This window comes from Scaptodrosophila lebanonensis, unplaced genomic scaffold, assembly GCF_003285725.1.
Source record: "Scaptodrosophila lebanonensis strain 11010-0011.00,11010-0021.00 unplaced genomic scaffold, SlebRS2 tig00001410-arrow-pilon, whole genome shotgun sequence".
Lineage (NCBI taxonomy): Eukaryota > Metazoa > Arthropoda > Insecta > Diptera > Drosophilidae > Scaptodrosophila > Scaptodrosophila lebanonensis.
Genome location: NW_022060738.1, coordinates 2,762,585 through 2,774,905, shown reverse-complemented (window position 1 = coordinate 2,774,905; position 12,321 = coordinate 2,762,585). Strand labels below are relative to the sequence as shown.

The 12,321-nt window shown below is 37.4% G+C and overlaps 1 protein-coding gene across 1 annotated transcript; it reads right to left on the bottom strand.

Annotated features, from left to right (window-relative positions):
- Positions 1-217: 217 nt before the first annotated feature.
- Positions 218-11,727, bottom strand: LOC115630613. The gene is made up of 6 exons (XM_030527238.1): positions 11,406-11,727; positions 10,932-11,009; positions 10,002-10,134; positions 4,151-4,505; positions 3,941-4,038; positions 218-575 (listed from the first exon to the last, which is right to left on the bottom strand). Exons 1-6 carry the CDS (start codon positions 11,646-11,648, stop codon positions 439-441), a joined length of 1,044 nt encoding a protein of 347 aa, XP_030383098.1. The 5' UTR covers positions 11,649-11,727; the 3' UTR covers positions 218-438.
- Positions 11,728-12,321: the final 594 nt, after the last annotated feature.

The window sequence follows — 12,321 nt, the reverse complement described above, 5'->3', positions numbered from 1 at the left end:
CATCGTCATTGGCGACGCCTGCCACTGATGTCTGCGGCTCATTTGTAGTCCGCTTTCCATTTCTTTCATGCGCGCTTTTACTTTTACTTTCACATTTCTTTTGCTTATGAACAAGACACACAGTCATGAAACAAAAAAAATATATATTAATGTGCTCTCTCTCTCTTTGTTTTGCACAGTGAAATGTAAATATTAAAAGGAACACATTATACTTGAAAGGACAAATGGCAACAGAGGCAAGGACGACGACAATGTTGTTGGTGTTTTCCCCCTTTTGCAGTTTCTAAAAAACATAAAAAAGGGGGCATGTGTGCGTGCCTGCATCGCCAGTACAAGAACATTGTTAATAATGACGACGACAGCGACGAGGACGACGATGCTTCCTTAACAGATGCCATCTCACTGAGAACCGCAACTTTCAGTTTTAGCAGCTGCTAGTTAATATGGTGCCGGTTGTTGTTGTAGCTGTAGTTGTAGTAGAGGTCCCAAAATGCAAACGAGTCCTCGACTTAGAGCCGATGTCAAGGCAAATAAAGCGACCGCGGCGCTTTTTTGCATGGCCGCCGGATTCTCATCTGGAAAGAGTCAGAGGAAGGATGAGAGGGTGAGACCAAGCCGAGCACATGTGTGTGTGTTTGTCAAAAGCGGCCACATTTAAATTAGCAGCAAAGCGTTCTTACACCCACACTTACACCCATCCACGTAGCCATTACCTTCGCAAACAAGTTAATTTAATTGTGCGACCCCAACACATACACGAACACCCACACCCTCACACAGCTATGATGTTGTATTTGCCTTAGTAGATAAATGACATATGTGTGCTCCTGCTTTTATTTCGTCCTTGCGTTGCGTCTCGCTGCCTTGTGCTTTGTTTGGCATAGTAAAATAAAATGTTGGCTGCTGCGTATACGCAATATTTTTGTTTGCGAGCGCATCATTTATCAATTCCCTGTCCCGTTTTTGTCGTCCAATCTTAATTCTTCACTATACCATCGCCCACATAGAGGCCTATTTAAAACCCATGTGTGTTGGCTTTCCTTCGCAATTTTAGTTAAATTTTTATTGTTTTTGATTTATTATCTGTGTTTATGCACACATTTAGGTATGTGCGAGTATGTGTGTCTGTTTGCATTAAACAGGGCTGCAAAATGTAGGATTTTGGTTCAATAGCCAGATTCTCAGCTGTACATTTATTAGGCGGGAGTTGTGAGCTAGTTCGCAAACTTCTTAGAGCCTGCAGTTATTTAATTTATATTTCCTATTCTGTGGCGAAGCCAATGAGCTACATTTTATCAAGAAATTTATTGTTTTCGATGCTTGAAATTCAAAGGTTTATATTGTTATTGTAATATTGTATTAAAATATTTAACATAAAACACTAATAACTTAAATAATTATAATTGAAGATAGAAAGGAATAAAGACTAGAGAGATAAAATGATTGGAAACAAAACCAAAACCAGCACTAGAATGGAATGCTTTTAATGTTTGTTACATACATTCGCACTAAACTAGGTTACCTAAATACCCTTTGGGTATAGGGTTTAAAGAGCCAAAGGCATTCGCATTGACTATAAATATAAATTAATTATGCAGGTCTCAACAGTTATATTTGAATATTATTTAATTGAAACTAATTACAAATTTAATAATGTCGTTTCTCGTCCTCTTCTTTTGTAGTTTAAGAGTTTGATAAGGGATCCAGATAAACTTAATTTGACAAATTGCCCATCCCTGGCAAACATAAGAAATTCTTCCAGCTGTCACAATTCTCTATCTTTTATCTTAGTGTCTCTCCCTCCCTCTGTCTTTTGGCCTACTCCCATCGCTTTGCGTCACATGTGCCGCATTCGTGTCCTGTGATTAACTGCCGTTTGTAACTTATTCTTGACATTTAATCATATTTATTATTGTGCTGTTGTTTTTGCAAGGACTTTTGGCTCAGAATCTTTAAGATTCAAATCTCAATAGTCCACTCACCACCCTCAGCACAATATTTTGTTTAATTTGAATAAACAATTTAATGGCCTGCCACATTCAATTTGTTTCTCAACATGGTATTTGACATAATATAAAATATAAAACTTTAACTATCTGAAATTTTTGTGAAGCACAATCAGCATAAAACACCAAAAAGCCCATAGGCACTCAAAGTTTACGACATAGATGACCAGCACAAATGTTTGCCTCTTTTTTGTATACTTTTCAATGTACATATACATTTATATCCTTCTCACCATATCCAACATAAAACCTAACGTAAAATGTCTTAATTCATACAAATTTATGTGCAAAATATGCAAAGTCTAAACGGCGGCATTGGTGCGCATTTGTGAAATGTGCCACAGGCACATCACTCATACGCATTGTTGGCGGGCCAAATACGCGGCACCCAGGCACACAGACACCCAGGAATCCGGGCTCCCATGCACCCAGGCGAACGAAGAAATAAACAAACATACATACATACATACATACTTTACTATATAACTGATGTCTCCACTAAAGGCAAAGGCGCACCAAAAAGTTTGTACATAGTTTGTTCAGGCGCCAGTAGAGAATGGAATAGAAGAAAAAATGTGCGATATCTACACTCATACACTAGGCAAGGAAAGTTTGCATATCCAGCTGTGACTTTAAACTACATTTATCAATGAATTTAAAATACCAGCAAAGTTTTTCTCTGTGCATTTTCAAACGATTGCCTCAAAATGGAATTTGAATTTCAGGTACAGCCTTCAAACCGCATAACCGCTTCTTGGCTAGGAATGCGTCAATTACCGGGGATATAAATTTCAGTGGATTAATCGTTGTTGACCAATTTGGAACAAATTAATACTGAGCGGGAGAGATTCCACACAAACATACCTTTATGCTGTAAGGTAATAGTAATTGTGGAGCGAAATAATAAAAGAATCCAATACTTTTTTTTTTTTTTTTTTTTTTTGGAAAAACTGCATAATCAAAGGGCAAATGAAGGAGTTTTAAAAATTGTTGGCATAAGAAATTGGAACATCGATTGAGCACATAGCTTTGCCTGGAATAATACGAAGATTTTTTAAATTATGGAAAAATATACAGAAATATTGGGGTAAGAATTAAGAATCAACGCTTGTTTGAACTCTGAATTTTGGTTGTACATACTATTCATTGAGTATGACAAGACTAGCTGATATAGCCTGCCGGTATGAACGTAGTGGTCTCAAAAAGTGTAAGAGCTAAAAGAACCAAGGGGTATGCAGATTGTTTTAAGTCCGAGGAAGGACGGCGAACATGGTATCACTATGTCACTTGACATTACTTGTAATTGCTCCCCCGCTATTAGTGATTTTCGAGAACTCCCGAAATTCTTAGAATGTCTTCCTCAATGTTGACAATTAGATCCGGCTAGTTATCATGTGTCCTTATACTACGTTTCTTCGTGTATGTTATACATACTATATACTATATAGCAAGAGTCGAGCGGACCCAACGCCTATATACCCACAACTCTTATGTAGCCAGTCACCTCATTTCCCACTTAGCCACTTTCCTGTTTGTCTTTGGTCAGTACTTAGTACGAGTATAGTGCATGGTCTTTCTTGCATTCGTAGTCATAATTCATCCGAATAGTGTAGCAACTTATTTATACATGCCTCCATTAATGGCCGCACAAAGCAAGTGCTCAGCACAGATTTGCATAATAAATGGGCTATGGCTCTTACATACATATATGCATAGCTAGAAATTAGAAGAGCAGCAAAGAGTATGCGTGTGTGTGTAGTGGTTGGGCGCACCTGGGTCCTCTTGCCATTTTAAGATGACAAATACGTAGTGTGCGTCTCTGGCCAAGCAATCGTCGAACCTGCTGCCTGCTACCTCTGTTTGGCTTTGTTCCATCACTACCTCTCTCCCTCCCTCTCCCATTCACCTACTCACTCACTCACTCACTCACTCACCATTAATCACGTGCACCAAGACGCTGGCGCTGCTGGCTGTTGTCGGCTGACACGTGTAATTCCCCGTATCCGTTGTCTGTGCATTGGAGATGCGCAATCTGTCGTTTGATGGCGTGGGCGGTTGCGGGTGAGATTGTGATATGAAATGAAGGGAGCAGTTAGTTTCGAATTAGGTTCCACATCCTGTTCTACTTCTACAAGTATACATACCGCGACTTAAGCGTATCGCCAAGCTGTGATTCCATGGCTATGCGGGTGGCAAAATCCTTTTGGATATCTGTCGTCAGCAACTCGTTCAACGATGTGTCGAATTTGTCAGAGCCGACTGCCGCTTGTTGTTGCTGCTGCTGCGGATGGTTCAGCAGCGGTTCTAGTCCGGTGGTTTCTGGATCGCCATCATCCGCATCGAATGGAGTGATCATGTGCTCTCCTCGATACCAATAAATAGGTCCAATGTCCTTAACCGACGGCTGCTGCACCACACAGTTAAGAATGATGGCGCTGCCTGCTTTAAAGTGCAAATCGTGTGGACCACTTATGATGGCTTTGGCATCGGGAGAGATTTCTGGAAATTGAAGTGACGAACATGTTAAATGTATTTTTTCCAGTAAAAATAAATTGGGTAATAGTAAATACGATGATATTTGAGAGCATTGTGTACCAAAGACGCCACAGGCAAGGGATTATTAGAAGCGAAGCGATTAAGATGCTGCGTTCTGCTCAAGTCCAGGGGAATTTGATATTTACTCGAGGAAAAAATTTCCCAAAAGGGTCCTCTAGGTAAAGTTTAGCCGAGTAGGAAAGTACGGGAGCTCGAAGGTTCGAGACAAGTTTATGTAAAATATATCCAAGGATTTGTTTATAGATCAATAATTTAAATTACAAGGCCGCAGGGAAAGGACACTATACAACATCTCAGTTGAATATGGATCCCCAAATTCTTTAGCTCAACGTTTAATAGAGCCTGTATGGATCCGCCCCTAATTGTGAAAATGTGAAAATTAAGGCTTGAGTTGGCGTCAATAGAATTGGTTCAGAGGAACGTCAAAAACTGAAATATACGCAATTCAGGTTTAGAAGATTATCTAACAATATTTGAAAAGCAAGCTGGAAATGCAATTATGAAATCAAATAATAAATTGAAAGGAAATAAATGTTATAAATACATAATATACAGATGTTGAATAGTGATTTGATATTTCGAGCTATTAGCCCGATTGTAGTAAGCAGTTTAAGAACATAAGTATATATATGTAGGCTTCACATGAAACTCATTTCGCATATTACGTATTCGCAAACAAATTAATTTTGTGCAATCGAATGAGGTAAACAATTTGGAAATGCGCAAAGATTCAATTCACAAATTCACAATTCATGGCATAAGTTTTAAATTACATAAAATGTTGGGCGCACAATTATCTTGGATATACTTGTATGTACACACTCGTATATATGCGTTCGTACATACGATATGTAAGTATATATTGGCGCCACTGTAGGGCCATGTACGAATACGTAGAGCATATGGTAAATGAAAATTCACAAGCATATTTACGTGTGCACAAAACTGGGTTAATAATAATATTTATTATGCATTCGACTGGGCAAATAATAATAATTAAAAAATATAGTAAAAATAAAAATATAAGAGCGTGAGAATGAGCAAAAAAAAGTGAGAAGGCAGCGAACACAAAATGAAAAACAACACAGCGACAGCAAATCAAATAAAAAATTCACCAAGTCTCAGCGGTCATGTCCTCGCTCTTGCGAGGAGGCCTGCGCCTCGACTGGACCATAAAAGTGCATACGATGATGGTTACATGGGCTGCGGACCCAACAACCTCGCTGACATCGTCTGCGGGTCGTGCCGCCGGGGCTGCCATGCCGCCAGTCTCTCTGTCTGTCTATCTGTCTGTCTGTCTGTCTGTTTGCATACACATAGTGTCTGCGGCATATGTTCAATGGGAGTGTGCCGAAGTGTGTCGGAGTGTGCATAAATCCCACCACGCCATTAAGTGCATTTGTTGGTGTGCTTCTATGTGTGCGAGTGTGCGTGAGTCAGTGTGTGAGTGTGTGAGTGTATGAGTGTAATCATATGCAGTGACACTGCGTTAAGGGCAATTAACACCCAAGGCCCCCACACCGAGAACTCACACACTTGCAAAAATGCAACAAACATTTTTATATCTGAGTGTTTTTCAACATTTTTGGACCTTTTTTTTGCTGGCAAGGCTTTGGCGCAAGTTGAGCACATTTGGCTGAATCTGCAGTTGAAGCACATGATATGAAGTTTTTTAATTTAAATATTTAATGAAAATCAAGTGAAATGTTGCATAAAGTGAAAGTGGCGCATATATAGAAATATATATATGTATACGTATATTTATATATTATATACGTTATTATGTATGTACGTCATGCAACTATCAAAGCTGCATGTTATTTTCGTTCTATTTTTTGTGGCATACATTTCATTTATTTTCGTGAGAATAAACAACTATTGAAACCTTAAATAATACTGAATATTTTGAAAATGCATTTAAAATTGTTTTATGAGAGTTAGCTGATCGCAAAAAAGCTATACTAAAGAATGCAGTTGGTTGTACCAATTACTCTGCATCTGAATTTAAACGATTTTCATATTGCATTTTGTGTTCTGGACAGAGATGGGGATTGACTATATATCTATGCTGACATACACTAGTACCACTTTATAAGCGTACAGTGGATCTGCCCCCTTCTTTGTACGGTACGATGTTTTCCCAAATGTTCACTGTTCTTGGCACCGAAATTAAGATCTCTGTATGTATATCGTTTAGACGCCTCATTCTTCAACCTCCACTGATTTCTATCAATGCTGCAAGCAATAAGCAGCAATCGTATGCACACTTCTTATACTGGAAACCATTATTATTTTACCTTAATGGTAGGCTTAGAATAAACAATTCCTTATCTTTTTAAATGATAATTTATAAAAGAAAAAATATTTAAATACATGCAGTTTTGGAACATAGACAATAAAATCTTGAGGCAGTTAAATATTTAAATAATAATTGAAATTTTTAACATATTAATTACGATATATTTAGCATTTCGACAACTTCTGGCCACAAATGACAACCATAGTGCATATCCCCTTCTCTAATGAGCCTTTATTTGATTAATTGTCTTCCATTCACACAAATGTCACCATGGAAGGGAAAAATCCCATCGATCACACTTTCCATATGAGCTTAGTAATTTATGGGCCAAACGCTTTTTACACTCATAAAATTCAAAAAGGGACATTTCCTGGTTTAAATTTGATCTCCTTTCATATATTTTACTCTGCTGTTTTTTACAATCTGTGCGTATGCATATCGCATTCTACTTGTATATAGTACATATGCACATATACAGTTCCTAGGTATTTATGGGCGCCCACGCCACACCAAACCCCAATTTATATGCCGCATAAATCTTATGGAAAAAATGGCGCTCATGAACATTAATTTGCATAATGACATTAATTAAAGGCAATACAGGCAACACAAGTGTCATGCAAGGCGGCAGAGCTAACCGATTTTCGTTTCTCTACGCCAAGTCAACGGCGCAGTTTGAGACAACAGAATCACTCATACGACATGTATGCCGATAATGTCATTAAGAATGCTACAGTAGCTGGCCGGCAGCAGCGCTTTTAAAATTATTTCATTAACGTTAATGAAAATGCATACAATACGGTCATCAGCGGCAACCGTGAAGAAAATGTATTCGGAAATGTGTTGGCAGGATGCGGAATGTAAGAGCAAGCGACAGGAGGAAGTCCGAGGCACAAGTGCATAATCGAAAAGTTAAGGGGGGATTGAAAACTGATTTGCATAAGTGGCTGACAGCAGTTGCCGCAACTTTTCACTCCGCCTCCCCTCTTTTGGCTTTCCTCTACCACGCCCTCTGCAAAAACAGTTAACAATCGATGCATATTGCTTTTTGATAAAAGGATATTGAGGCGCCTTTAGCTCTTAAAATTGTTGGTTCAAATATCTACAGTTTTAAGAAAGACTCAGATATTAATTGCCATCGGTTTTTTGTTTCGAGTCTTAAATGCGTTTTAATTTAAAAATGATTCATGCCAAATGCGTCACGTGCCAATTGTGGTGCCAATAATGGGACAGAATAATATTTACTTAAATTAAAACTATTTTGGGTATACATAAAAGTAAAATAAAATATTAAATATTATTATTGATACGCTTGTTTTAAAAAACGGACGGAACGGAAAATGGAAGTTACTGTAAAAAAATTCACACCTTGTGGAGCTGCGGAAGTAATTACTAAATCATGCTAATATTAAAAAGAGGACAGATTTGATTCATTATTTGTTGGTTTGGATTGGGAACTACTGGACCGATTTAAATAATTCTTTCAATGTTGGGGAGCTAAAATAGCCCGGGCGACATAGGATGTATAAAATTGGGAAAAAATTGGAATCCTTACTAAAATTCGAATAATGTAGCCCTACGTGTAAACAAATAATATAAAAAAAATTCCTTACATCACGTGCGTTGTGAAAAATATTGATGATATAGCAAAATAATGTACTACGAACAAAACACATCATTATCTACAAAAAAAAGTTAGCTAACTATAATTGTTAACTAATTATAATAGTTAACTAACTATAATAGTTAAGTCTCCAAATTTAAGCAGAAATTGTGACATTCTCCTCGATGAGTCCCTCTTAAATTTGAGGACGAAGAAAAATATAATATTACAAGCGCACAACAGAAAATAATTAGTGGAGCTATGCATACTCATGTACTATATATATCCAAGAAATTCGGAATTTATTATATAAGTAATTTAAAACGTCTGCCTAAATCAATATAATTATTATTATTTCCCCATAAAATGGAACTGAGTTGAATTTTTTTAAGTTTTTCTGTTGATCATACTTGTATGCATAAATTATTCTTTTAAAGCAGCGTGCAATATTTAATCAAAATTGTAATTTTTTGGCCTTTGGGAAAAGCTACGTACGACCTTGTACATAGTATGTTTATTCACTGTATGTGTTGGTAAGTTGAACATAAATCGTTGTTTAAAACAATGTAAAAATTGAAATTCCACTTTTAAATCTGCTGATAGTAAATTGTCTCGGCAAAACATTGATATTAGGAGTACCATATTGTGAGTTTCAGTCTTTTTTCGCCAATGGGTTACCTCGTCAAGCGATTTAAATGTGCTCGTACCTAACAATATCCTTCATTTAGATGTACATCGTCATCTTAAACCATCTACAATACCATGTTGTGCATTTTAATTACACGTGTTATTATTCATGATTCATTATAGCTTCCCAATCATCCAGGAATGTCCCCTGATACTTGGCGTTCTAATTAGTCGAGCGGTAAGAAGGCTTAGGAGTGTAACAGTTGCAAAAATTTAAAGTTGCATGTACGAGTATTGTGGCATCAAATTAAAATGAAATAGCCAAATCTGCTTTTGAGGGCGTTGCTTGTTCAGTTATTTATGACCCGAAAATGTGAAATTAAAAATGAATGCCTACAGATATTTCCCAAAATGCGCAACTGCTCCTGGGCACACCTGCAAAATAATCATAATTGCTAGCTGCTGGCTGCAAAATGAATGAAATGAGCGGCAACAACATAACTGAATAAACAACTAAATAACAGACAAACAACTGATAGTCAGAAAACCGTGGGGAAGCAAAGTGTATACATAAGTATAAGCTTGATCAGTTAGACGTAACAAGTCGACGCGATATATCCAAGTCCGTGTGTCTGCTTGAACGCAAGGATCTAGAAAAGTAAGAAAAGCTAGAATCACGAACTCTGCTATTCATATATTTTTATTCATATGTTTTTTCCTTCTTTGGTTTAATAGTGTCTCGCATACATAAGAATATACACCAACCCGATAAGAGTTTATGGAATTGAAAGCGTACATACTTGTATATACTTAGTTATTATTTGTGCTTAGTTAATCTTTTTAAATTCATAAATTTACTCTTATTTTAAAGTTAAATACAGCACTCAATTGTTGTTCACCTCCTACTCACCAATGATATTGAGTTGAAATGCCATCGACATTTTGGGCTCCGTATTCACTTGGCACTCGTAGATGCCGCTGTCCCGTGTCTGCGGCGCCTTCACATGCAGCGTCCATTCGCGAGCATCCTTCGATTCCGTTACCTGTTGGGGCGAGATGTGTGTTTCAATAATTGTTTAATATTTTGTATCCCACTGAGCGAAATTTTCATTGCAGCTGTGCTGCATAAAACTAAAAAATTATAAAATATTTGTAGCATAACTCTATAAAGTATATATACATTCTTGATGGGGATAACGAAACGAGACGAGAAATCAGACAATTACACAGAGTAAGTACTAATGTGTTCCTATGTTAAGTTTCATTAAAGGATAGTTATAAAGCTGAAACACTTTCTGCTTTAAACTAACTCTGTCCTACACACAAACCGCATTTGTGTCAATGCATAAAAATAGACAATCCCGGTGTAAATTAATGATTATGAATGAATGATACAGATAGTTTATGTGTCTCTAAATATGTTTTCTATACGTATATTTGTAGATGCCTACTATTAATTTAATTGAAACAAATAATTATTTTTGAGCCCGTTCGACCCTTCCATTTCTATTCAAAAAAATACTTTTTCATGTTTGGTGTCTGTATTCCGAATATCTTGTGCATCATTTAAGCCAAAATTTTGAAACTTAAAATGCTTTTATAAATTAATGTATTACCCGATAATGGTAAAGGGTATTTTACTGTCGAGCTTTCTCGATTGTAGCGTTTTCTCTTGTTATTTAATATTTCAGGTTTTAAATATTTCCCTAGCTCCACACAAAAGCATATGTAAGTCGGGAATATTAATTAAAGCTGCTATATCTTTTGACTTAATAAAATCACATAGTGTCCAGGTATAAAGTTTGTATGGCAGACTTGTAATCAAGGATATAGTACATACCTGAAAACGTTTGTCAGACGTGTAGGTGGCGGTCCCGACAGTCAGTATATGTAGATCGCGTTTGCGTATCCAGGATACCTGTTGGTGCGACCAAAAAAAACTGATTAACGATTGGGCTTCAATGTGAGACACTTAACAAGGACACACACTCAGGAATACCCTCGCAGTTAGTGTGCATCTAAAAACAAAGAATCGAAACATTTAAATAAATTTGGGGATTTATTTTTATTTTTGAAAATATCTTCTTCAATTTCTTCTCCTCAATTAAATTATATCTTGAATAGAAACAATAAAAATTATATGCATAATTAATATATAAACATGCTTGGGCAAACGATCTATAAATTTCAGTACATTTTGCTCAAACATTTCTCATTGCGTTTTCCAACCACACTCCACAACTCTTCTTCCACACACATGTACATACACGAATACACACATCCAAGCAAATCTACCACTACTGCCGAGACTCACCGATTTATCATGCAGACTATCCACACGGCATTTAATGATGGCCTCTGTGTGCCCAGTTCGTCCTGTGATGTTGCGCGGCATGCCAAAGTCAAAAATTGGCAAGGACTGGGAGAACTCTGTTTCCGTTGCCTGCGGGGCCACAACAAAGCCACCATCGTCGGGAGCCAGGAAGGCTAAGCTCTTGAAAGTGTGATTCGTGGTTTCCGTTTGCGGTTGAGTCTGCGGTTGTGGCAGCGAAGGCATTCGAGGCGGCACGTCATCTGCGTTGAAGTTTTCCGGCCGCGTCGCTGAGTTGTAGCTGTAGTTGTTCTCGTTGTTGTTTTTGTGTCTGTTGTTGTTTTTGTTGTTGCTATAGTAGTACGGTTTGTCTGCTGCTTTCGTCGACGTCGTCACCGTAGTCGCCGTCGCCGTCGTCGTCGCTGCTGCCACCGCAGCACCAATGCCTGCAATGAAAATAGGAGAAATGCGTAGAATAGGAGTGGGTCCCATCATCTTTCATCATTGTTGCGGCATGCCGCATTTTTCTTCAGTTTACACTCCTGTCCTGCCTCCTCTTCCCTATCAACTCTGGTGGTATGTTGTGACTCACGCAATTTGAAATGAATTTAAAACTGAATTTAAAACCCATTGCTTTCTTTCCTTCCTTTGATTCATCTTATTTACTTTTTGATTTGTGCGAAAATAAAATATTCAACTGAGCCTAGACTTGCAACGGGGCCATAGTGGCTGACACGCTACTGAGTGTGGCAGATATTAGAGATGATATGGAGTATTTCTCCAATTAAGGTGAAAGATAATTTGCCTCCTTTTTTATGACTTAAGGCTAAACAAAAAATAATTATCAACCTGCCAAAATATTCAATTGCCCATTTCATTTGTAATTTATTGTTATATTTTCGGAAAATGTTTTTAATTC

Excerpts from the sequence above, each read along its gene's own strand:
- LOC115630613 (XM_030527238.1), bottom strand. The coding sequence starts at position 11,648 with ATGCCTTCGCTGCCACAACCGCAGACTCAACCGCAAACGGAAACCACG. Across the intron at positions 10,135-10,931 it reads CGTCTGACAAACGTTTTCAG|GTAACGGAATCGAAGGATGC; the intron begins GTATGTACTATA and ends TCGCCCCAACAG. Across the intron at positions 4,039-4,150 it reads GGCGATACGCTTAAGTCGCG|ATTGCGCATCTCCAATGCAC; the intron begins GTATGTATACTT and ends ATCAAACGACAG.